We start from the raw sequence: 27,697 nt of genomic DNA, 5'->3' as shown, positions 1-27,697 counted from the left end.
GACTCGTGCAGTGTTTTTTTTCTTCATTTGTTGTCTTAAGCCAGGTGCACACTGTGCGATTTTAGCCACAATTCAAAATTTTAATAAAGGATTCCTCGAATCCTAGGTTAAAATCATCATTATCTGAGATGTTCACAGAAAGCCGATTAATTGCAGTCGTGATCAAAATATTCCTACGACAAAATTCATATAGACAAATTCTTAGACAGAATTTTGCCACCAACAAGTGTCAGGGAAGATGATAGCATGGTTGTTTGGTGCCCAGCAGATAAAACCAAATCACTATTACACAAAAAGTATGGCAATTGTGGAACATTTTTAGCAGTCACTAAGGATCGGAAAACAAATAACAATGAGATGCATAGCTGCAAGGCTTTTCGAGTCAAAGCTTCAAAAGTAAAAATAGAAAATATCAACAAAACTTAAAATGGCCACACATTTGTAATGTTAGCTATATCAGTAAACTTGTGATTTATAGGAACATAACAGTTGAAATATAAAAAAGAGTATAATTCCTCAAATTTTCTTCACAATTATTTAGATTTTTTTATCTTATACTTTTTCTTATCCCATGAGACAACCATAATGCTTGCAACCCCCCTTACACAACTTTGGCCCACCTTACATCTCAAAGCTGGAGCCGTGCTTGTGGCAGAATGTTGTCTGGGGGAATATTAATGCAACAGTAATTTATTGGCTGTCTGTGAACATGTCAAACTAGAGATTAAAAATATGCATATTTTAGCCAAGTATTCCAGGAATCTTCTAGGATTTTAAAAATTTGTCTAAGGCAGCTAAATCGTGGCTAAAATTGCACAGTGTGCGTTGTGCACCCTGCTTTAATCATAGCAATGCAAGTGTAAAACAAACAAACAAACAAATAGACCCACATTTATTACATTAAGGTTCATTTAAAGTTAATTTATTCAAATGTGTGTGTTTTATGTGTAAATGATTCCAATATTTAACTTTATTTAAATAATTACATCTAAACTGTAAAAAGTACAAGTTGGAATAACCTAAAAAAATATATATATATATTTTCAACCTACATTTTTTCACGCGTTCAAGTGAAAAATTTAAGTTGATAAAACTTTTTTTAAGTGTTACCAATATAAGCATTTTTTTTAAGTTGATCCAACTATCACTGCTTATAGTGTATACGTATCATTTTTTATTATTGTAATATTTTTGCATTGAGAATTGCAACGCCTCTAATTTACAACGGGTTTATTATTTCAGCCAAACCAGTAGATGGCGACATTGCCTCAACTTTGCTTGCTGACTGTTGCCCAATCCAACAAAGCAGTCGAGATAAGGAAGTGGAGGTGTCAGGTGAGAGGGGCAATAATATAACCTTACTGCATGTTTTCAAAGTCTATATTGTTATTGACTGTTTACATTACATCTTCTTTCTTTCGTTGATTGCATGCGGCCTGTTTTGGATGTAGGGATGAGCTATTATGTTGTGTCGAAGCGATGTAAAGCTAGTCATCCCGTCTGTTTTCATATTCGGTATGATGTACAGCGAGCCAAAACAAATATGATAAATACAGTGATGCTGTTACAGTAACTGTTTGTAAAGACGTTTGTCTCTCCCATTTTATGTTGGTTGAAAAAAAAATTCAAATGTGTGTTATTGTTTTATTGTTTGTGCGTCCGTTCACTGTTGATGTGATCCGCAGGGGGTGTATTTCTTGTAGACTATGATGAGAATTACACAACTGCAAGACATGTCAAAAAATTATAAAACTAGTAATAAGAAATTAGGAATTAGCTTAGTGTTTTCGATTTCTTGTGTTTTGTCTGTATTATACTCGGGGTCCTGATCTTGGATTTGAGAAAGTGAGACCTTTTAAAAGAAACAGTCGTTGTTTCTTTCAAGTAATAGCCTTTCTTTCTTTATTGATATGTTTATTAGCTTTTGTTTATCGTGCACAAGGCCTTTTTTAAATAAACCAGTAAAATATTACTAAGTATAGATTTTGTAATGCACGCTTTGTGTCACGCTGTTTTATACACTTTTTACCTACAATAATGCATCACCTCTGTATGCAGAATGGAGTTCGCTGAGCTGATTAAAACCCCTCGTGTGGACGGGGTGATCCTTCACCGACCCTTCATGCCCAAAGTGGAGGGAACTCTTTGTCTGACGGGACATCACATCATCCTGTCCTCTCGCCAAGACAACACAGAGGAACTCTGGCTGCTTCATGCCAACATCGACTCTATTGAGAAAAGGTACTTCTGTACTTAAGGGAATAGTTCACCCAAATATGAAAATTCTCTCATAATTGGCTGAACCTCATGCCATCGCAGATGTATCTGACTTTATATTTTCAGTTGAATGCAGGTGCACAATTTTATATTAAAATGATATCATGTTATCTTCTTATATGGTGCTCAATATGGTCATGCTACATAAAGTACATAGATTATTCATTAAAGGGGACGTATCATGAAAATCTAACTTTTTTAAAGTGCTATAATTGGGTCCCGGTGCTTCAATCGACCTAGAAAATGTGAAAAAGATCAACCCAGGAACTTAGTTTTAGTAAACCATTTTCTGCAAGCATGTGAAAAAATAGGCCATTGGAATTTGGCTCCCCTGTGATGTCATTTTTGCTCACACCTCCAAAGTGTGAATTTAACATGTTATAATAAATGATCTATATGGTATTTTGAGCTAAAACTTCACATACGTACTCTGAAGACACCAAAGATTTATTTGACATCTCCAAAAAGTCTTGTGAAATGTCCCCGGTAAGCAAAACGTTACATTTGTGAGACAAAACGGTTAAAATATTTTGATCTTATTTATTGTTCAATATAGTATCTACGGCAACATACAGATCAGTGCGGTGAGTTTAAATATGACAGGACATCTTATAGCATTGAATCTCACTGTTTTTTGCATGTCTAGTCACTAGACAACGTTTATGAACAAGTATGAATTTGCAAAGCACAATAAGATCATTATTTATTGTTAGTTTGTGATACCTAATGCATTACCTTTTTTTTATTGAACCTTATCGTAAAATATGACCCTTTTTATAAAATTGTGTGCAGATTTGTCGGGCCACTTGGAACTATTATTGTAAAATGTAAAGATCTGCGAGTGATCCAGTTGGACATACCTGGCATGGATGAGTGTCTCAATATTGTCAGTTCAATTGAGGTGAGATGGCACACATTGTCACTCAATAAGGATAATATAATATTTTTCATTAAAAAAGGAGGAGTTTAGTAGTGATGGGGGGCAATTATGATTTTGTCTGAGCAATAATTAACTAAAAATAATAGAATTAATATTTCTTATTATATTTGGTAGAACGATTAACATAAGGCTAAAATATTTGAATTATTTTAAACCTTATTTGAAAACCAAGAAGCCCCATTCTCTCACTTATCTCAAAGTAATGCCATACCCCTGTCGGCCCATAGGTGCCCCCAAGCACAAATGTGAAACCAGCTCATGTTCATAAATTAACTAAGATAACCTCTGTTTATAGTGTCAATGTTCAGGGTGTACATGTTTGTCTTTCAGGCTCTGTCGACGCTGGACTCCGTCTCACTGATGTATCCGTTCTTCTATCGTCCTCTCTTTGAGGTCATAGAAGATGGCTGGCAGTTGTTTCAACCAGAAGAGGCTTTCAAAGATCTGGAGTCTATGGTATTGTTAAATCCCTGGAGGCCTTGACATTGAGGTCAACACTTTGTTTTAAAAAAAGTTGTTATAATATTTCTCAGTGTATGATGGATAATGTTCTCTCTGGGAATGTAAAGCATCATAACATATTATTTAAATACAATAACCTCTAACCTTTCACAAAGCTTTTGGTTAGCACGTACAGACTATGCACTATAAATGTACTTGGACAAAGTTGATACTGAGTTCTGCTTTCTCCTCACAGACAGATGAATGGAGACTGAGTGAGTTGAATAAAGACTTCAGTGTGTGCCCCTCTTACCCCTCTGTGCTGACTGTGCCGAAAGTCATCGATGATGAAACTCTATCCAAAGCTGCTTCTTTCCGCCATGGTGGCCGTTTCCCTGTGCTAAGTTACTACCACAAGAAAAACGGCATGGTTAGCGGTTTACTTTTTGAGATCATGTAAATCTGTTTGGTACGGATCCAATCACATTGTCCTCTGCTCTGTCTCAAGGTGATGATGCGAGCAGGGCAGCCGCTAACTGGAACCAATGGGCGTCGCTGCAAAGAGGATGAAAAACTGATCAATGCCACGCTTTGTGCAGGGAAGCGTGGTTACATCATTGACACACGGACAATAGCTGTGGCGCAGCAGGCTAAAGCCAGGGGAGGTGGATTTGAACAGGAAGCCAACTACCCACAGTGGAGGAGGATCCATAAAGCTATTGAGAGGTTTGTACTCACCTAGTCCCACATAACCAGACCTTTGACCAAACTGCATAAGGTCTTGTCCACATTTTAGCTTACTCTGGCCAAGCACTGCTCACTTAGACAGGAAAGACCATTTGACAGAGATGTGAAGTGGCATCTTCTTGTTTTTATATGTCACTTTATTGTGTTTAAAAATATATTGCAATAGGTATAATCTATCTTAAAGGTGTAAGGTTGCGAATTGCAACCAACCTCAATTTCGAAAAACACAATGAGAAGCTAAGGTAGCTGCCACAGGACAAACATGTTGTCATCTGAGGCCCTGTCCCAAATGGCACACTCCAGACTTGTGGAATTCCTCAGAGTCCAAATTTTAAAGGCATCATGTAGTGCAGACCTTAGGGACCCTTGACGCGAGTTCACGAGGGTGCACCAGAGTTGTATTTTGGGACAGACATGAGTGTCACGCCGGAAATAGTGAACTCCTACCATCTGTTGTCTGATTTCTATTTTGCAAGGACTTCTGGGTTGGTAAAGTGCGGGGTTTGCTGAAGACAGCATTAAGAGTGCAAAGGGGGTGCTGATGAGCACACTTCGGAGTATAAAAATGACAAATGGGACATATACCAGTTTTTACCCAACCTGCTTCCTGGCCCGCATTTTTAAAAAGGAGTAATTGTTTTAAAATAGTTAATTGGCAACTTTATGTCAAACAACCCGACTGACCACGACCCGAATATCCTTAAAATATTTTTGGATGACTCGTAACTAGGGATCGACCTATATGGATTCTTTAGTGCGGATGCTGATACCGATTTTTGTTTCATCAGCCTTGGCTGATGACCAATATAGGCTGCCGAATTTTTGTTTTTGTTTTTTTTTGGAGCCGATACTGCTTTAGCCCCCTCAATTTGCATAATAAACAAGACACGATTATGCCAAATGTTACAAGTCTCAATTTAAAAAAGTAACATTTATTGAACTTAAAATAACTATATTTAACTAATAGTAAAAACAGGTGAGGGTGCTATGGAACCATGAACTGCACTCTCCCACAATGATGAGGAACTATCAGCAAAGATCAGCTGTTAGGCTGAGCTTTCGATGTTGTCATGGAAAGGTTGGTTGTTTTAAGTCACGTGACCTGCAATCGTCTGTAAATAATGCCACGGTGATATATTGGTCTAACACTTTTCGTTACCCGCAGGGACCCGCTCATTTTGGATCACCACTGTCGTATACTAACCGAATACGCACATTTTAAGGCCACGATACCGAAAGTCCACATGAAGTGCGCCATTTGGGACACAAAGCAACGAAAAGCGCTCTACAGACGGTTTCAGTACTAACAACATAAACAAAGCGCCTTTTGTGTTCAACACGTAACTTCCGTTAAACTCTGCTAAAAATAAATAACAACAAAGTCCTTTTAATGTAGTTTTATTTATATAACAAGCAAAATAAACAACATGTAGATTACATAGGAAACCAAAACATTTTCTTATTTTTGACAAGGTATTTGTTCAAGAGTTCAGTTTAGAAACTAGTCAGACCATTAAAAAACCTGAAACCGGAAGTAAAGTTCTAACCAGACGCTTAACCGCGACAACGGACGTGCGTCCGATGAAATGAACAGTTTGTCCATTTAGGGCTACTGTAGAAACATGGTGGCGACTTCCATGTAAGTGGACCTGCGGTGTATGTAGATAAAAATGGCTCATTCTAAGGTAATAAAAACAATACAGTTCATTATGTAAGGTCTTTATGCACCACTGATTATATTAGTTATGTATATCAGTGGTTCTCATACTGGGGTCTGGGGCCCCCAGGGGGGCCGCGAGATGGTGCCAGGGGGCCCCAGTTTTATGACATTTACAAAATACATTAATTTATCATGAATTCTGTGAAATTAAACCTAAAAAAATAAGACAGCACTACTTTGTATAATGTAATGTTTTGTTTAATTAAAATGTGAAGTTTTAGAACTGTTTTTTGTCATGAATTTTCTTTGGGGGGGCGCGAAGGAATGCACCGTACACAAAGGGGGCCTCGCATTGAAAAAGTTTGAGAACCACTGATGTATATTTTATTGCATTTCTGTCTAGAAATCCTTCTAAAAGTCCCACATTGCACCTTTAAGTAGATTATGGCCGATTCACACCGGATGCGTGGCGTCTCAGCTGCGTGGCCTGTCCGTTTTTATTTAGGCTCCCATGTTAGCAGGTTTGACGGTGGTCACCGCCTGCATGACGAGCCGTGCCGAAAACGCGTGCTTGCTAGGAATAGAACCGACGCCTATTTTTCACGCCACACCCAATAGGGCTGTGTTGAAAAAATCGATTCATCGATTCTGAATCGATTTTCATGTTTATTTCTAAAGATCGATCCTTAACTCAGAGAATCGATTTAATAATTAATAACTTAAACTTGCCGCGTCATTGAATTCACGCATGCGCGCGAGGTGGAAGGACATTAAAACAACGAACATAGCAGTCAGTAACGTTAAGCAAGCGGTTGTTTTGAAAACTCTAGAAATGCTCAAAGCTGCGATCTATATGTAAAATAATCCACTCATAACAAATAAACGAGTTATTTGTGTTATTTTTATAATAAGCGCCAGTAAATCCACCGCAGGTCTCCAGCGAAACTCTCTCTGTCCCTCCCTCTGTGCTCATGCAGCCGGTCTCTGACGGGCAGAGGTTTCTTGAGGCGCGCGCAACGGGACACCAAATAAAGAGTTCTTCTTACACATGATGCTTATAGTTGTAAAGTTTTCTGAACTTTAAGCAAGCTAAGACCAAACTTGCATTTATATCAGTGACACGTGCGCTGCTGGAGCATTAGTTTGACGCCTAATTCGCTTATAGTACAAACATCTTTGATCAGAAAGACGAGAAAGAGACGCAAATGTTAAGGTCTAATAGAAAGTAAAGAGCATCAAGACCTTAAAACAGACTTCATCACATTATAGCACCCGTCATAATATATATATCTAGAGCTCCGACTCTCATATACAGGTATTTATCCTGTCTGTAGGTTTGTGCATATATTTATACCTGTTCATTTCACATACTGCCTATTTTTTTATGTAATGTATGCATAAATACAAAATACAATGCATACTATAGCTTCAATAGTCTACAAAATTAATAACTCAATTAAAAACAAGATTCTGTCTATCAAGACTTGTTGTTATCCTCTGGGCATTTTCACTTTAACATTATTTACTTTAAATTGTCCATATTTTAAAACTGTGGTGAGCAGTTAAAAGCTAGAGTGAGTGGCAAATAACTGCACATTTTTATAATCCAAAAACAATATAAACTGAAAAACATGTATATTATGAAATATACAGTTACCATGAAATAAAATGACTCATTCTGTGGAATAGATTTTTGGTCATCCCCCCCTATCTTGTACCATTTCGGGCTTTTTTTTTTAAAACACTTATCTAAATCTCGAAGATGGGATCAGATCGGATCGAATCGAATCGAACAATGATAATCGATTCAAGATCTTGAGAATCGGAATCGAATCGATTCTTGAAATTTGAATCGAAACCCAGCCCTAACACCCAAGCGTCTTGGAAGCGTTTCCAGACCAAATAGAACACAAAAAGTGGTTTATATGTTAATTTGACACAACGTTGTTTGACATAAATGCAGACTTGTAAATAAAAAATATTAAAAATGATCTATTTCCAACTATTGAATCTGTCAACAGGCTACAGAACGAAAGTCTTTGTGTAATCAAATCAGTATATGTATGTTTAACATGAAGTAGCCTATTGCAGGTAGTTCATTTCCATACGTCTCCCAATACGTCGAACAAGGGCGATCCAAATCACGTGACGTTTTTGTAGTTGAAACCAGACACTTTCAGGTCAGTTTATCAATAGGAAACATACATGTATACAGAATAGGCTAGCAGCAGCACCGCCGCATCAAAAACGCTTCTGGTAAGCAAGGGCATAGAAAACGTCACGCATTTGCCATGCGACAGACACGCAACAGAAGTAATAAGGACTGATTATTTTAGATATACACTACCGTTTAAAAGTTTTTAAACACTAATTCTTTACATTTTTCCAGATTTTAGAATAGTAGTAAACATAATACAAAACTAAAGTATAACACAAGTGTAATTATGAGAATTATGTTATTCAAAATAAATCAAAACTGCATTATATTTTAGCATCTTTAAAGTAACCAGCCTTTGCTGGGAATAAGCAGACAATATCAAACATTTATACATACACCTTCAGGTTAAAAGATTTTTAAGTTTCTGTCAAATGTTTCACGCTTTGAACAATAGTGTATAACTCAAGACAAAATGGGTGGGTACCATTAACTGGGTGACCTGTGATCTTTTACAGGTCCAGTGTTCTTCAGGAGAGTTTGATAAAGCTGGTGGAGGCCTGCAATGATCAGTCACACAGCATGGACCGCTGGCTCAGTAAACTAGAAGCTTCTAACTGGCAAAGTCATGTTAAAGAAATCCTCACCACTGCTTGCCTGGCTGCACAGTGTATCGACAGGTACATCTTTTCTCCATGTCTCTCTCACACACACACACACACACCCAGTGTCAGCATCTCTTAGGATGACTGCATACAACGTGTTGTGCTAATTACTGTTTTCCCTGCTTTAACACTATGCTTAGTTAATTACAGAAGTCGTTGTTGCCTTGTTTCTCTCAACATTTGTTGTAAAGCTCATTGTGGCGGTAATAACAGCTGTTGATCTACCATAATCATTATTAGGTTTGTGCCACCATGACTGTTTTGATACTTCATTATCGGGTTTGTAGTATTTGATTTAGTAAAAATAATCTACATCATACACACACACAGTTTTTTCCTGTGTTGAGGGGGTTCCAGGACAATGATGCAGGGACAGTTTGTTTTTTTGCTACAGTTTTTTTTGCCTGGTCACTGGGAGACTGCTGATATTAATAATAATAGTAATAACTTTAATTTATATAGCGCCAGCCTTTCATAAACCCAAGGACCCTTAACAAACAGCAAGGGAAGATGAGGGGAGGGGGGAGCGGAGCTAACGCCCATTGGCCTCAGTGAAGAGGTGTTTTTAGCTGCTTTTTGAAGGTTGTTGTTAGACAGGAGGAAGAGCGAATGGCATGAGGAAGTTTGTTCCAGAGTGATGGTGCACCCACACAGAAAGCTCTATTTCCAAACGTCCGGGACAGCGAGCAGGTCCTTGTCAGAGGACCGCAGGGACCGTGGTTGGTTGTATGGCTGGAGAAGATCAATAAGGTACTGAGGTGCAAGTCCATGGAGAGATTTGTACGTCAGAAGAAGGATTTTATAAATGATCCGAGATATAACTGGCAACCAGTGAAGCTTCTTCAGGATTGGAGTAATATGAAGTCCAAGTTTTGTGTGTGTAAGCATCCTAGCCGCAGAGTTTTGTACATATTGGAGTCTGTCAGTAGCCTTACTAGGCAGACCTAAAAGGATACCATTACAATAATCGAGTCGTGAAGTGATGAAGGAATGAATAAGGGTCTCAGTTGGAGAGGCACTGTCGGAGTCTAGAGATGTTCATAAGATGGTAAAAGGCAATTTTAGTAGTGTTTTTGATGTTTTGCTGCCGGTAGGAGAGAGTAGAGTCCATAATGACTCCATAATGATAATATTAAATAATAATTTACATTTTAATGAAATGGTCCGACTGCAGTCTTAGAAACCCTTCACTATTTTGTTTTGTTAGTAATGCTTATGTCTTTTATTTTTCTGTTTTCCAGTCATTACCTTTTTTTTCTTTCTTTTCTCTTGCTGAAAGCTTGAATGGCCTTTCTGGTTTAATATCGTGCTACTTGATTAAATGTCTGATATTCTTTTAAAAGCATATACCATTTATGCTTGATACATTGTGTGATCTTAAAGGACACACATTATGCCTATTTTAGCGCTTTAAGTTAAAAATAGATCTGATTGAGACAATAGTATCTTTAGCAGCATTAGCTAACTAGGGATGTGCATTTATGTCATTTTTTCATTTCGATTAATCCATAGGTCTGAAGAACGAGTACTCGATTAACTGGGGGCGGGGCAATCAAAGGGGCGGGGCGTACACGTCATGGTGAAAATTTTAATATTTTTATTAAAAACACTCAAATAAAACTTAATTTCAAAGAAACTGACAGAACAATGAACTCATACTAGATTCCTTATTAAATGTTTTTAACAGAAACCTCTAACAGGAAAAGCTGCGTGATGAAGTGAAACTAAAGGGTTAATAAACACAAACCGAAGCGCTTTCTATATGACGCACTCTGCATAATATTAATCCTTTATACAACATAAATGTACAACGTGCATCTATCTGCATAAAATGTAAGACTTCAACTAAGTTTTCAACTAAGTTATCTAAAAAAAAAGAAAGTTTAACTCCGTTTGTGGATGTGCATCATAAACAGCGCACTTTTAAACACGTCCAGTCAAAGCAAGCTTCATAACATTAAGCAGCTTTAAGTGTTTTGCTCTCATTTTAGCGTTTAGCTGTGTCGTGTCGTCCTCTTACCTCAGTCAAGATGTAATGTAAATGCTCGTATGGCTCTCTGGTATATCTTGACGTTTGATGTTTAAATATGAGATACGTACATTTTGCACCTGACTGACTGTATTTCCGAAAATCACGTCATCCTTTTAAACCATAGTCCTGCAGTGATGTGAGTCTTGAAAACGCCCAGATTTTTATCCTAGGTCTTAAATTTAATTTACCCAAGTCTTAAATTTCTTACCTCCGTTCATTCCCGAAAAGCGTTGTCTGCAGAAAATAAAATAGTAATGTAAAACGCTGAAGAACTAATCAGTGGCGGAGGCAGAAAGATGGGTGGGTCTCTAAAAAAGAAACCGGCGTCCGCACTTATCCACTTATCATAATCTACGCAAATCGTGCCATTACCTATATTACAGGTATTGTTGTCTGAATGTATACTGTGGGCTGGGCAAGAAACAAACCTTAAACTTAGTTTTGTGTAAGCAAAAATCTTTTCTGGGTTAATTTAACCAACTAGCCCATGGCTTATCTGAGTATTAGCCAGGTTCTGAAACAGAGGACCCAGAAGCCGGAAAAAAATCTACTTTATTGAAAATCAACTTAAACAGCCGGGCCGTCGAGTCACGAGCCACCAACAGCGAGTCAACTTTAGTGTTACACAGTTTTCACTTTGGAGGATTTTGTTTACCTCACTGCTCAAAGCGCGTTTACTTCTTTGACTTTAATATTGCTCTCTGCTGCAATGCACTCGAAATTAACGCGCTTCCCCTTCAGCTCTCAACAAACAGCAGCGATTGGCAGACGGAAAGCAAGAAAGTACCGTAATAAACCATATATTACAAAAAGCGCAATTCTCTTCTTTTAGGAACAATTCAAACTTTTTCATAGCGCAAATGCTTCATGAGTTATGGTTAAATGAATAGCGGTAGAATCAGAGCGTTTCTTAATCTGAAGGCTTTATCCTCCGGAGGTCGAATAGGAAGGCTGCTGCATACATTATCAAGCCTGGTTTATTAGTTAAGTTAACTGAGCATTACATTCCCAAGTCATAATAAGCATATTACAACAATTTACGATTAACTAAAAATAATAATCAATAATTTAAAGTTAAATTTTAATGTTAATATTCTGAAATAAGACCTAGAAATGGGACCTCCGGCTCTTCGTGGATAACGTTAGCAACACATAATAAACCACGAACAGCCTTTTAATGGTCAATTTTGTTTTCTTAATGCAGATAAACATGCATAAGCTCTATGGGGTGGTTTCCTGGACAGGGATTAGCTTAAAACAGGACTAGGCCTTAGTTTAAGTAATCTCTTATTAGTGGATTTTATTTGTCAAAAAACATTGTTGATAGAATTGTATAAAAAATACTACTTGCACATATTAGTGTGATATATAAATATTGTAAATCAATGCATTTCTTGACTATTAATTAAGAAAAATCACAGCTCTTTGCCTCTAACTCAGTGTATTTCAATGGCTCACTATGAGCTTCCAGGAACTAACTGAAGTCTCCATGAATCACGTGACGGCCCAGCTTTTTGGACTTCCATTGTCAGTCTCTTCCTAAAGGGCTATGGATAGAATTTGTCGGCGCAAACACTTGTGGTCTAATAGGGTTAAGCATAGTGTATTTCCGTGTATTTTGAGTATTTGTTTTAATAGTGTGTTTATTTTATATTTTTCTATAACTGAATCCATAAAAATAGAATGTTTTGAAAATTTCTGAGATCATTCGAATGCTTCAAGTAATGTGTCGTGTTGGTCTTAAATTTTACTCATAATGGTCTTAAAAGGTCTTAAAAAGGTCTTAAATTTAACTTGCTGAAACCTGCAAGAACCCTGCCTGAGCCCATGTTGTGATTTCCATTACATTAGCATTCCTGTATGTGATTTTATTGCTACCTGTCCCAACTTTTTTTGGAATGTGTAGCTCTCATGAAATCCAAAATGAGGCAATATTTGGCATGACATTTCAAAATGTTTCACTTTCAACATTTGATATGTTATTTATATCCTATTGTAAATAAAATATAAGTTTATGAGATTAGTAAATTATTCCATTCCTTTTTTCCTCACAATTTCTACAGTGTCCCAACTTTTTCTGATTTTGGGTTGTAGAAATTACAGATAATTAGCAAACTTCAGACGTAGGTGAAAAAAAACGACGAAGTGCAGGACTTTAAATACATCACGTCTCTTAATGGGATCTTTACTGTATGTGTGAATATTACAGAAAATCATTGGCACTGTGAATAAACCAAAAATTAAAATGATCACAGACAAATCCGGGACGCATTTTACTGTGTACATTCTGTAATCTGTGTGTGAAAAGGGCTTTATATAAAATACTGTATCTTATAAAAAATGCAATACTCATACTCGCTTAAAGCACTACAATATTAAAAGTCTGTTTGATTTTGTTCTCCATATTTCTAAAAACCACATACCTAAATCAAAACGTTTGCAATTCATATGGTACTTGCAGAATTGTATTTGGTCAGAAATGTAGTTCAACTATCAGCAGGACATTACTGGACAATGCTAGCTAGACAAACCTTGACCTATTGATACGGACCACATGCAGTACTGTCCCCAGATCACGCCACCTGACATGGTGCTGAAACAAACAAGCAAAATTTCGAACTACAGTACAAATGGGCAACTTATAGGCCCTGTTTAAACCTGTTATTAAAATGCATCTTGTTCGATTGGATTCACAAATGAATTACAGTTTTTTTTTACTTCTAGAGTATCTTAATACCAGGTGTAAACAGCATTTATGTGTGGTGTTTGTATTGTTTTATAGGGAAGGGGCTTCAGTTTTGGTTCATGGCACAGAGGGCACAGATTCCACCCTGCAGGTGACCGCTCTGGCCCAGATCATCCTTGATCCGGCATGCAGAACCATCCGGGGATTTGAAACTCTGATTGAACGAGAGTGGTTGCAGGTAAGAGAGGTTTCTGAGAAAAGTCAAATTGTGCTTTGTCTTATTCAGTTCCCTATTTTGCTATTATGAAATCAAATATCAGATGTGGTGGTATTGAATAATATTGGTTCTGTGTTAAACAATATCATGCATCTTTATTGTAGCTGTCAAAAAGTACAGTACCATTGTATTTATATAAACAATGAGATGGTTGTATTTAAATAACATTGAAATGTCACATGATCGGCACTTTTTCTTTGTGTAATATGTGATGGCCTACTCTGACCTACAGTAACCTTAATCTTTAGGCAGGTCACCCGTTCCAACAGCGCTGCGCTCAGTCTGCGTATTCAAATTGGAGGCTGCGGAGTGAAGCCCCTGTGTTCTTGCTCTTCCTGGATTGCGTGTGGCAAATCCTCCGGCAGTTCCCCTGCTCATTCCAGTTCAATGAGAAGTTCCTCATCATGCTCTTCGAACACACTTATGCCTCACAGTTTGGCACTTTCCTTGGAAACAGTGTGGCTGAGAGGTTAGCATTTCCATACATTACTCTCACTTTCCTGCATGGTTCTGTCATTACCACAACTGACATATTTTCACATACACCTTCACATAGCGTGCATTACCTTGTTGTAAAAACATCCATCACACCTCATCTCTAACCAGCCAGCACAGTTTAGACTTCACATCTGCAAAAAAAAACATGTGTAACATGTGTAACATGTTAAACATTACAGACCCTGACCGTAGAAAGATAGGGTTGTTGGCAGGGGGTCATCACCCCTTCAGTCAAACATGCCTCAGAAAAGGTCATCTTGTATCTGGCCCGGCATTTTTGTGTCTGAGGATAGTTTTATAAACATATTGGGTAATGTTTTTTATTTGTTAACTGAATGTGTGTTAGGTATGTGTGTAATGTTCTGGCATGGTGATTGGAGTCATTTACTGCCAATGTGTGGCACAATGTGGTATGATGTCACAAATCTGACCTTCAGACCCAAGATTTCACTTCTTTGTGTACTTTTATTTGTTTGTTTTATTTGGTTTTCTAGATGCAGTAACTCAAGAGCATGACATCTTTATTTTACTGTATTAAGTATCTCCAAGACTTTGGCTTTTTGTTCATCCTTAAAGGGATAGTTCACCCAAAAATAAAAATTATGTCATTATTAATCACCCTCAGGTTGGTACAAACCTGTATTAATTTTTTGTTTGGCTGAACACAAAGGAAGATATTTATAATCAAGCAGGAAACAAGAGCATCATTGGCTTCAATAGTATTTAAACAGGGCCAATCTTTCAGGAACTGTTTTATCTCTCGGTCACATTGTCAGACAAACATTTACTCTTTGGTAATGTTTATTGAAGAATCCCTGTTTTTTTTTTTTAACTGTTGTAAACATAACTTTACAGAAATATACAGGTGCTGGTCATATAATTAGAATATCATCAATAAATATATTATATTTAAAATGTTTATTTCTTTTAATTTTAATGATTAAAAGTGACAACTAAGGATAATCCCAAATTCAGTATCTCAGATTAGAATATCACTTGAGACCAATACAAAGAAAGGATTTTCAGAAATCTGGGCCAACTGAAAAGTATGAACATGAAAAGTATGAGCATGTACAGCACTCAATACTTAGTTGTGGCTCTCTTTGCCTGAATTACTGCACCAATGTGCCGTGGCATGAAGTGGATCAGTCTGTGGCACTGCTCAGGTGTTATGAGAGCCCAGGTTGCTGTGATAGTCAGTGGCCTTCAGCTCTTCTGCATTGTTGGGTCTGACATATCGTCCTCTTCACAATACCCCATAGATTTTCGCTTTCTTTTTTCATTTTGCACCTTTATTCATGTAGACAGACCTCCATGGTGGCTTTTATTGGCCAAAGACTGTCCAAGAGGCCATCTGACTTATATGTAAAGCAACCAATCACAGTTTGGCTTTGTTTCCAGTTGTACCATTAAAGAATGCGACACACGTCACCTTGAAATCCTGTAGTAACTCCTACAGTGTTTTCACTAAAGATTCAGACATTCAGCCGGTGGTCTTGAAGTGTGGACTCCCTAAAAGACTTTTAAATGTAATTGCAAGATAATGGATGAAAACTGTGTTTTTATGTTTCAGGGAGAAGCTGCAGCTGTCTCAAAAGACTGTGTCTCTGTGGTCATGGGTGAACAGACCTCCGGAGCTGGAGAGATTTCTTAACCCATTGTACGAGCCAAATAACCTGGTCATCTGGCCATCTGTGGCACCTCAGAGTCTTCTGCTTTGGGAGGGTGAGCACCAAACAAACTTCATTTCATCATTATATACTCCTTTTCGTATTATAAATACAATTGTTGTTTAAAACTGTATGTTAAGATTAAATGGTAAATAGCCAGTAGGTGCACATTATCAATAAAATATTTGATATTGTTTTTATGATTTTAACCTCTAGAGGGCAGGAGTGTGATGTTTGTGCAGTGTTCTTGCTTTAGGTCTGCAAGGTGTTAAAAGAATGTGTGTGGATTGTAAGATTGAAGTATGTTTTGTAAATGGTCGAGATTGTGTGTCTTATATATTGAAAATACCTTGTATCTTCTGTGGCGATCATTGAGATATTTTCCTCTATAGTATAAATGTTTATGGTAGTTTTTTTAATACATACCAGACCCTGCAGCTATTGCAAACAGTCTGGTAGCTTGGAGATAAGCCGTCATGTGACTAATGCATAGTTATCTCCGAGTGTTAGTGAGCCAACCCAAAATGGAGAAAGAGTAAAGGGGCGGTTTCCAAGACATTAATAAAAAAATACTAAATGTATAAGTTAATGTTGATTTTATGTATAAAATATTTAACCAATTTCAGGTTTTGTTTATGATCAAGTGACAATGCAAAGTCTGTAAGCAGTAAAAAAGATACAAATTTACTTTAGCTTAACTTCATTTGGATCCAGAAGTAACATAATTAAAGCGTTTTTATAGTAATAATCTGGTTTTCTATGGTATGCGTGTGCAATTGTCTCATATCTTTCAATGCAATAGAGAGCCTATGTGGCACAAATGCATTATCCTATGACCTCACATATAAGCCTTTTAAGCCTCACCTATAGAGCCTGTCATGCCTCTTGTTTTAAAGGTGCAGTGAAAGCAAGTCAGTCAGTTAAACCAGCCAAGCAGACTGAGTTTAATACCACGGGGGGTTACTTTCAGTCACATGAGCAAACTCACAGATATGTTTAGAACGTATAACTACACTACCTGTAAAAAGTTTGCACACACCTTGCAGTAGTTTATTAGCATTCACCACATACAGTATAAGACTAAAGGTCAGTTCACATTATAATCGTAACTATAATTATAAAAAAATTTGTTTTAAAAATTGTTTAATATTAAAGAGAATAGCAGAGTTCACACCACAACTATGATGATACAAATGCAGTGAACAATATTATTGGGATTACTTTCTGAGCCATTTTTTCCACCTGATGAACAATAAACCATTGACAGCCAATCAAATCTATTTTAACTTTACGCGCATTTGAAAGATGACAATGTGGAGATTAAGAAGCTCATTGCTGAGGTGTATAACATAAAATGACCTCTGGTATCCAGCACTGATGCAGTTGCTGTGAAATTCACTATGTAATGCTTTTTCCTACCACAATGGCCACGCCAAAAGGTTATGTGAAACGCAGAATGTTTTGGAAATCTGCTGGTTACCCTCTGTGTAAATGCAACAACAGCATATTTACAAATTCAGAAACATGTAAATTGCAAGTTTTTTACTCTTTCCCTGCCACCATTTTCATGGTTTTCACAAAAGTTTAATGCCTTCCAGAAAATTTTCTTATTTGAATATACACTCACCTAAAGGATTATTAGGAACACCTGTTAAATTTCTCATTAATGCAATTATCTAATCAACCAATCAAATGGCAGTTGCTTCAACACATTTAGGGGTGTGGTCCTGGTCAAGACAATCTCCTGAACTCCAAACTGAATGTCAGAATGGGAAAGAAAGGTGATTTAAGCAATTTTGAGCGTGGCATGGTTGTTGGTGCCAGACAGGCCGGTCTGAGTATTTCACAATCTGCTCAGTTACTGGGATTTTCGGGCACAACCATGTTAGATCTGGTCTCCACACCACAGACAAAATAAAAAACGATCCAGCCCCAGACGTCAGATCACGTCAGAAAATATAAGTTTACTTGTTTAACAGGCATCTGTCAGTTAAAAGGTTGATCAATCGTTGCTAGAGGAGAGCACAAACAGAGGCGTGAGACAAAGGTTTTAGATGATAAAAATAGAACAGAGTTTTATTGATGGACAGTTTAGTTTCAGTTGCATACGTCCCAATGTTCAAACCTCGTCTACCCACATGAATACAGCATGCATGGTTATATCCAAATTGCTCAGCTGCAACATCCCTTAGACCTTGGGCTTCCATAAACATTCTCTTTATCTATCTTGTGTACACACAGACAGAACAGCTCTATGAAACTGAACCACCAAGAGATATAAAAAATATAGAAATACAATGAATTAATGAATGATATCATAAAATATAGAAATATAATAATGAATAAATGAAAAATAATGTAATAAAAATGATAATAATATAATTGATAATGATAAAATGATATTAAATAATCAAATAAACAATTATATGGATAACTAATGATTATGAAATGATTATATAAATAAACTAAAAACACAATAATAAAAATATTCTGCACATGAGGATCTAAGGTAGGATCTTTCAACCATTTCTAGGGTTTACAAAGAATGGTGTGAAAAGGGAAAAACATCCAGTATGCGGCAGTCCTGTGGGCGAAAATGCCTTGTTGATGCTAGAGGTCAGAGGAGAATGGACCGACTGATTCAAGCTGATAGAAGAGCAACTTTGACTGAAATAACCACTCGTTACAACTGAGGTATGCAGCAAAGCATTTGTGAAGCCACAACACGCACAACCTTGAGACGGATGGGCTACAACAGCAGAAGACCCCACCGGGTACCACCAGGGGCGTTGCTAGACATAAAGCTCTACTGGGGCACAGGCCCCCCATTTTTTGCTGACTTTTTTTTGAAAGCCTGCTGTGTGCAAGAGGTGTGCAACACTTCTATACTATGTCCTTTGCTTAACCCACTATTCTACAGTGCAACAGTTACTGCGAAAGATACAAGTGTATTCTTCATCATACCTAACATTATTAACATGTTTGGAGGCATAAATGGCATAACATATTTGGAAATAATGACAGCAGAGAAATATTTTCTACATTATACAATGATAGCAATGATTAATAACTTATTTTTACAAGAATATTTTAAGAAACCAGTCATTTTATGACTGCTATACTATATAATCTCAGTCACAGTTACTGCTAACTGTTTGTGTTATGTCCTAGAGTTAAATATTAGTAAACTAAATATTAATTTCATATCTGAAAATACAGAACAGTATAACACATACATCTGTTGATTTTCTCAGCAACAATGCAATTCTTTAGACTTGACAAGAGGTTTCCAGAGATTTTTCCTCTAATGTTTGAGACCTGACAGGGTCAGGATGTAGTTTGTCTAACCTCCCTTAAACGTTTCATCTCTCCTTTCTTCTTCTCTTTCCCTGCTTCGCACAAAACATTTCTGATGTCCATCTACAGAAGCCAATAATGATCGAGTCAAAATAATATTAGCATTATTATTTAGAAACTTACTTTAGTTTCGTTATGCTTTCATAAGCACTCGCGTGGCGTCACCTTTTGAATGCGGTTGTGCGCGGTGAACGCAAACGCGCGCGGCCATGGATACGTGCGTGCACGCGTCAATGCGAACGCATCGTCGCTTTTACAAGCCTAAATTGATTAACTACTTTGCATAAAGATCCGTTATTGCCGCGATTGTCTTTGTAAAGGATTGCACTAGTTAACTGCTAAAATTTAAACTTGAGATTTACACTGGGGCACAAAAGATTTACACTGGGGCACGTGCCCCAGTAAAAGGGGTCTAGCGACGCCCCTGGGTACCACTCATCTCCACTACAAATAGGAAAAAGAGGCTACAATTTGCAAGAGCTCACCAAAATTGGACAATGGAAGACTGGAAAAATGTTGCTGGTCTGATGAGTCTCGATTTCTGTTGAGACACTCAGATGGTAGAGTCATAACTTGGCGTAAACAGAATGAGAACATTGATACATCAGGACTCGACATTAAGGCTTGTCCGGGTCAAGTGGATTTTTTGAAGGACAAGTGTAAGAGAAAATTAGATGTCCGACTGGACAAGTTAAATTTCAAACAATGTTACTTAAAGGAACACGCCCACATTTTGGGAATTTAGCTTATTCACCGTATCCCCCAGAGTTAGATAAGTCCATACATACCTCTCTCATCTCCGTGCGTGCTGTAAAGGGCGATTTATACTCGTGCGTAGGTCCTACAGCGTAGCAGCGACGGCGTAGGTTCCGCGTCGGTTTTCATTTATACTTGTGCGTCGCCGTCCGCGTCGACGTGCAAAGACACGCGAAACCGCTGGTTGGCAGTAATCACGCGTGTAACCACAGTAGCAGCAGAAGTCGTCACAGAAGAAGCTAAGCAAGTTAACCCACAAACGAAGAAAAAATAGCAACTTGTTGTGTATAATTTGAGAAGACCAGCAATGATGTAAGTAAATAAACAGCGACTTATGTTGCAGTTTTAGTTAAATCACTCCTCGACTTGGCTCATCTTTGTTTTCACCGTCTCAACCGGAAATACCTATGACGCAGTTTTTTGTACCTGACGGGAGGGGTTCTGGTGGACCAATCACAGAGCTTGCGGTCCGCGTAGGTCCGACGCGCTGTTAGGAATTTTGTGAGGTGCGCGTCAGGCTACGCAGAGCTACGCACAGGCTACGGATAGCCTACGCCGTAGCTACGGCGTAGCACCTACGCACGACTATAAATCGCCCTTTACTCTGTCTGACGCAGCCCCCGCTAGCTTAGCACAAAGACTGGAAATGCATGGCTCCAGCTAGTATACTGCTCCCAATAAGTGACAAAATAACGCGATCATTTTCCTATTTATGTGTTGTGATTTGTATAGTCAAACCGTGTACAAATAACAAGGTGATATGAGACACAGCGATCTTTTAACAGTATACATACTGAGAACTATATTCTCTGAAGACGAAGCACTGCCGCATGGGCGGAGTGATCTGCTCGCAGCACACGAGAAGCCCCTGGTGAGGAGCAGAGAGTTCGGTCAGAGTTGTGCAAATCACTCCGCCCATGCGGCAGTGCTTCGTCTTCAGAGAATATAGTTCTCAGTATGTATACTGTTAAAAGATCGCTGTGTCTCATATCACCTTGTTATTTGTACACGGTTTGACTATACAAATCACAACACATAAATAGGAAAATGATCGCGTTATTTTGTCACTTATTGGGAGCAGTATACTAGCTGGAGCCATGCATTTCCAGTCTTTGTGCTAAGCTAAGCTAGCGGGGGCTGCGTCAGACAGAGTTACAGCACGCACGGAGATGAGAGAGGTATGTATGGACTTATCTAACTCTGGGGGATACGGTGAATAAGCTAAATTCCCAAAATGTGGGCGTGTTCCTTTAACGTTATGTGCCGTTAACGACAGAGCAGAATACGCAGCGCAAACACCGAGCGGAATATTGAACAGAGAGCGCATCGCGCCCACGCACACACACACACACACACACACACGTTTACACCTTGCTGTTATTGTTACTAAACAAGCTGCGATGAGTGATGTTTCTTCAGGCTCCGGCGTGAATATAAATGACAGACACTTCAACCGCATTCTTTATTTTTTCTCTTCTAAAGTTCGGTAAAAAACATAATGGGCTTAAAATCTTGTTTAAGAATCTGTTTTATAATGAGAATCTATCTTTTAGCGCGCCTACGTGTGTTTGCGCCGTGCGACAGCCGATTTGAATCTGACAGAATTCGTCACTGTACATTAAAAAATCCCACACAAACATTACAGCGTAAATGCTAGGATTAAGATTGATTTTATATATAACAGACAATCTGGATACATTTACCCTAATACGTTTTTTAAAACATGGTTATGTTTTAATGTTTTGCTTTAGTGTTTTAATGTCAGACAATCATTGAAATGTGGGAAAAATGAAGAGAAAGGCAGCAGATATAGCATCCTTCTTCAGAAAGAGTAGCAAGAAGCAGCCAAATGAATCTTAGTAAAATAAATTTCTATGGCCTACAAAATTCACGTGATTTTCTGGTCTCTATAGTTTTTTCAGCAATGGGAGGTATAAATTCTGGTTTCAAAGTAAATTTCAAAAGTTTTATTTGATTAAATAGTTTAAAAAAAACTTGAGGTTGAATTATGACTATAAATTGTATGTTAATCTCATTTCATTTTTAATGGAAATTAAAGTATTGTAGCAATTGTATGTTATACATCATTGTGATTAATGCACCTATAATACTTAAAAGTATTTTAAGGTTGGATGATAGAGATTTTATATGCCACCCCAGAGTAACTGCCGGCCCCTGCCTGCCACCCCTATGAAAAATCCCTTGCTCCGCCACTGATTAGCAAAACACAAAAAATTAATTATATTATAAATCTTTACCCGGACAAGTGACTTTTGTGCATGGACAAGTGAAACATAAATTTACTTGTCCGAAGGACAAGTTCCTCAAAAAGTTAATGTCAAGCCCTGATACATCATGCCTTGTTACCACTGTACAGGCTGGTGGTGGTGGTGTAATGGTGTGGGGAATGTTTTCTTGGCACACTTTAGGCTCCTTAGTGCCAATTGGGCATCGTTTAAATGCCACGGCCTACCTGAGCATTGTTTCTGACAATGTCCATCCCTTTATGACCACCATGTACCCATCCTTTGATGGCTACTTTGGATGGAATCATTTCTAATTGGTTTCTTGAACATGACAATGAGTTCACTGTACTACAATGGCCCCCACAGTCACCAGATCTCAACCCAATAATACATCTTTGGGATGTGGTGGAATGGTAGCTTCGTGCCCTGGATATTCATCCCACAAATCTACATCAACTGCAAGATGCTATCCTATCAATATGGGCCAACATTTCTAAAGAATGCTTTCAGCACCTTGTTGAATCAATGCCACGTAGAATTAAGGCAGTTCTGAAGGCGAAAGGGGGTCAAACACAGTATTAGTATGGTGTTCCTAATAATCCTTTAGGTGAGTGTATAAACATACAATATATAACAAAATAATTTCCAAACAAAAAAGTGTCATCCAACCTTCATTAGTTCTCTTTTTATCACCTCTCAAATATGGGTAGGTTTCTTCAAAAACACCTAATTTTGAGCAAAAAGCTAAGATAATTTCATTTTTGTAAAGGACTTTTGGTGGAGATCAGATAAAGAGCGATCCTCATAACATACAAGGACATACAGCTGTTTGCCCTAGGGCGATGCTTCCGGGTTTTATAAGTTGCAAAACAGCACCACTTTGTGAATATTAGCTGAAAGCTTTAAGGGAAAGCAAGAAATACTCGTTATTGGCAGAGGAGCGTTTTCTCTTAATTGACGAGTAACCTCGTCAATGGCGGGGAAAGAGTTCATTCAAGAAATATGCAATATTAGTTAATGCCATTAAAGGCAAGTGCTTTGCACAAGTGCCATGCCTGTGACCGAAATTAGCATAAAGTTATCGTTATCATCCGATGATGTGGACGCTAATGTAGTTATCGTTGTAAAACTCCTATATTTCAAAATGGACATCTTTTGCCAACAGTATAGATTAGTTGTCCCCAACCCTGTTTCTGTAGATCAACCCTGCTGCATACTTTAGATCCAACCCTGCTTTAGCACACCTGCGAAAAAAGCTTGATTAGCAGGTTTAGGTGTATTTGACTGAAGTTGGAGGTAAACTCTGCAGGAAAGTAGATCATCAGGAACAAGATTGGTGACCACTGGCCTAGATCAATCAATTGAACTTCTTTTGTAATATTGAAATGGTGTCTTTGTATTTTTTATGAAGCTTGAATGCTTCGGTCCCCATTATTTTAATTTCATGGAAAGCAATACAAATGCTTAAATTGTTTAGATGTGAGTCTTTAAAATGTAAAAAAAGAAGTAGCATATTGTAAATTGCACATTCCACAGCATATAACAGGAAGCACAGGCTATATTCCAGTATGAATGAACTTGACTCATACTGGGCTGGGTTTAAGGAAGAAATTTTAAGAATTTAATTAAAATTAGGTGGTTTAAAAATACATTTTCTTTTAAAATTTAGTCTTCATTCTTGTAAGAATTGCACACAGAGAATGTAAGAGTCGGAGTAATTTGAAAAACAACATCATTTGAGTGTTAATTTCACAGTTGGGTGAGTATTGACCCGTATGCTCATCATTAAGAAACATGGGACCAATGATGTCACATGTCATTAAAGATTCCAGTATTACTACACGATTGCATAACGCTAATTTAATCCAGGGTTTGTGCAATTGAAATACTTTATATAGAGATTGGACAACATAAATGTTTGTATGGACTTGTGTGGTATTCTGTAATGTCTTAAGGTACTTACACAACATCAACTTTTAATTCTGGAAAATTTACCATTCAACTAAGATTATTGTTAAACAGCACATGATCACATCTCCAGCATCTTATCGATTTTAGGTGTCTGCTTTACACTCCTATTCAAACGTATGCACTTTTCCTTCTATAGGAGTATTTCTTCGCTGGAATCGCTCCACCAAGTGTTTAGATGAGGCCAATCAGGAGATGGTCCATATTATAGAGTACAACAAGGAGCTGCAGAACAAAGTGAACAGCCTGCGCAGGCAGCTGGCCCAGCTCGAGACCGAGGACGGCCCACTGCAGACACCGTAAAACAAACCAGTCCAACGTACTGAGAGATTTCAACACTCCTGATTCTCCTTATCTTTACTACTGAAGAGGCTCTTCCATGCACATAGTGTATGTACACACATCCCTTCTTCTTCTGCCCATGCTTCCCTTTCCTTACTCAATTGCTTAACTTTATCCATGTTAATGTCGAATTTGCCTTTTAACAGGCATTATACATTTATTTGAATATATTGCCACTTGATTCGCAGCTGTATTAGTGTGTCATTGTGGTTAAATATTGTCATTCAAACACTATGCCAATATCAGAGCACCTGTTATTCTTGCTTGGTTGTTTCAATCAAGCTGACACTTTAAAAAAGTGTTCCAGATCTGGATGTCATTTCACTACAAGACTTTGTTTAGAAATTGTGTTTTGGTTTACACGAGAAAAGGGATTACTCATGTGCCATAGTTTAGTTTAAGTCCTGTGCCACACAGTGCAATAGACAATATAGCTATAAACCAATAGCGGTCTTAAAAGGGAAACAATTTGGAAAGAATCTTACATAATCTATAACTTCTTCCAAAGAGATGCTGTACACATAATAAATAAATTGCCGAATTTGATAGGTATAAGATCCCTCCCCCTTTTGTGCATGGGTAAACACACATGAATATATTAAAAGAGTAAATGATTGCATATGCAAAATCAAAATGTATGCAGGTGAATGAAAATTTATGCTTAAAGGGGTCTTGGTCCAAATTTCAGATATTCAAGACCACTCTAGCCTACACATTTCATAGGTTATCAAATAGGTTACGGCATGTATGAATGGTTTTGAGTTCATGGAAGGTTTTGATACTGGAAATAGACTGGACGTTGTTGTAAGGTGTTTTGGAAATGTGCACAAGTTAATCATTTTTTAATTGATGTCATTCTGGCACTTAAATAGATTCACTGACATATATCATTAAGATTTGCCACTGTATAAGCGTCTTATTGTTTGTATTGTTTCAGGCCTTGATGTACAAAATGTATTACTGATAGAATTGTTAAGCTGAAGTATGTTACATTATGTGGGCATTAAAATTATCATTTAATGTACAGCCATTTGATGTTTGCATGCTTGAAATGACTATATCTATAAACATCCTGATTCCAGAGCGATAAATGGTGATAAAGGGTTAATTATTAGCTGTAAATTTGACTTATCAGTATCTTATCAGCTTTACATGATAAACACAGATAATAGTCTTAACTACTGTTTGTAAATACATTTCAGGGTAATAGGATACAATGGTGTCTAGACTGAGACATTATATATTAGTATACTGTATGAAATTATATTGGAATTATTAAAATAATGTATTTGAATGTGATCCTAAAACTGATCTTGTTTAAGCAGATGATAAATTGTCAAAAAATTATAGATCCAGACTCCAGAGCAACATACATTGATGTTTTGTACTTCTACATATACATATATATATAGACTCGACTTGAGCTGTTTAAGGCACCATATCTCTCATCATATAAACATATGTGTGCTTTCCCCGCCCATTATCAGCAATGTGCAGTATTTCCTGGGGGTTTGGCCTTATATACATGCACTCAAGTTTCAAAAGCACCCTATACAGGACCTCCCATGCGTCTGTGTTTCCGTCACTATGTTGATATTGTTAAACGTCAAGTGACCAGTGTCACGTACCTAATGCCACACAGATGATCAGCGATTTCCTCACATCTATTCCTAGAAATAATGTCTGGACTGTGGCACAATGTATTCACGTTTCAATTTGCAAGTACCTTGCCACAGATAGATTTAAATCATCGTACACTTTTCAAGAACACTGTATTAAAATATAACCTTGATATATTTAATATTGACTGAGTAAGGTCAAAAGATTGAAATTAAAGTGAAATCAAACCTTAATGCTCATTATTAGGATACTTTAGCCCGGATTTCACATTGAAAGACTAACACTGAGAAAATAACCAACCCCTGATAACCCCTTAGGCAAACAACCCAAAAATAACCATTATGAAGAGGGCTATGCTTCAAAATTTTTGTTCATAGTTTTTGTTCACACAATCCTTGGTCTGAGATTGGGAATCTTCAAATGCACCTGAAGTACTGGTATTGAATTTTAAGACATTTTTAATACAGATTAATTGACTTTAAAGCGAGCTGTCAAGAAAAGTGGAAATTGCCTTCAAGTTTTACAGAAAGGCTTGCGTTTTATTAACAGAATGGCAGTTGGCAACCTCCAGTATGAACTTCCATGTACTTACACAAACAGCTAATGCAAATTGAAATGCTGCTTTAAAAGTGTGTTATTTCCATGGGTATCTCTCAGATTTCAACATTCTACTACACTGTCAAAGTGAAAGTTAGATCTTGGTAAAACGTAAAAAAAAAGAGAATTAAAATGCATCCGTGATCGTTAGTTTTTTTGTTCATTCACACTGCTAATGATTTGCCCGAATGTGTGTGCGCGTTCACACAGATACCATAAACCCGGAAAGACATGTGACGTGTTTAAAGTCCTGCACTTATAGTTTTTTTCTCTGCAGTGTCTGAAGTTGGCTTATTATCCATTTATTATGGCTTATTATCCATTATTTCTCTCTCTAGAAAACATTTTTGTTTATGAAAAGACTTTAAAGGAGTGCATGACATGCCCGATCTCTCTGATGAAGCCAATACAGAATCAAAAATGTCAGACAAATTATTTCAACACAAACCGGACATGCACATTCAATACCGTGGGCGTAGGCAAAGTCTACTTAAAGATGAAAAATATGTGTTAGCAGCCTGTTTATTGTTAACAATTTTGGACAAATATGATGTTATTTAATGTTAAACTGTGAGTGGCGGTCTATGGCGCGGCAGGGAGCCAGTGTGTGTAAATTCATTGAAAATTGTTTGGAATTTTATTAATTACTGAACCTTTATTTGCAGTGGGATTGTTTAACTTATATGTACCAGCTAGCTTGTTGTTTTACCAGTTTTATTTTTTATCAGTTAGCTAATGCAACAGGACTGACATTAGGCTTATT

At 37.4% G+C, this 27,697-nt stretch overlaps 1 protein-coding gene across 2 annotated transcripts; it reads left to right on the top strand.

The window, feature by feature from the left end:
- Nucleotides 1–1,242: 1,242 nt before the first annotated feature.
- Nucleotides 1,243–25,741, top strand: mtmr9 (myotubularin related protein 9). Of its 2 annotated transcripts, none has more exons than XM_065257243.1 (11): nucleotides 1,243–1,335; nucleotides 2,059–2,241; nucleotides 3,070–3,178; nucleotides 3,548–3,673; nucleotides 3,915–4,088; nucleotides 4,167–4,384; nucleotides 8,739–8,900; nucleotides 13,700–13,841; nucleotides 14,129–14,349; nucleotides 15,952–16,103; nucleotides 24,515–25,741. In XM_065257243.1, exons 2-11 carry the CDS (start codon nucleotides 2,060–2,062, stop codon nucleotides 24,676–24,678), a joined length of 1,650 nt encoding a protein of 549 aa, XP_065113315.1. In that variant the 5' UTR covers nucleotides 1,243–1,335; nucleotide 2,059; the 3' UTR covers nucleotides 24,679–25,741. The 2 variants fall into 2 exon arrangements, with proteins under 2 accessions (XP_065113315.1, XP_065113314.1); XM_065257242.2 differs by lacking the exon at nucleotides 1,243–1,335 and adding an exon at nucleotides 1,390–1,515.
- The last annotated feature ends 1,956 nt before the right edge of the window (nucleotides 25,742–27,697 follow it).

Source organism: Paramisgurnus dabryanus, chromosome 12 (assembly GCF_030506205.2).
Source record: "Paramisgurnus dabryanus chromosome 12, PD_genome_1.1, whole genome shotgun sequence".
NCBI classification, from domain to species: Eukaryota; Metazoa; Chordata; class Actinopteri; order Cypriniformes; family Cobitidae; genus Paramisgurnus; species Paramisgurnus dabryanus.
Note: the sequence above shows the minus strand (reverse complement) of the source record. Positions and strands in the feature narration are given on the sequence as shown.

What these genes read in the sequence shown, in the direction of transcription:
- mtmr9 (XM_065257242.2), top strand. Translation starts at nt 1,430, where the DNA reads ATGCGGCCTGTTTTGGATGTAGGGATGAGCTATTATGTTGTGTCGAAG. An exon ending in TCAAAGATCTGGAGTCTATG is followed by an intron (nt 3,674 to 3,914) that starts GTATTGTTAAAT and finishes TTCTCCTCACAG; the next exon opens with ACAGATGAATGGAGACTGAG. An exon ending in ACCACAAGAAAAACGGCATG is followed by an intron (nt 4,089 to 4,166) that starts GTTAGCGGTTTA and finishes CTCTGTCTCAAG; the next exon opens with GTGATGATGCGAGCAGGGCA.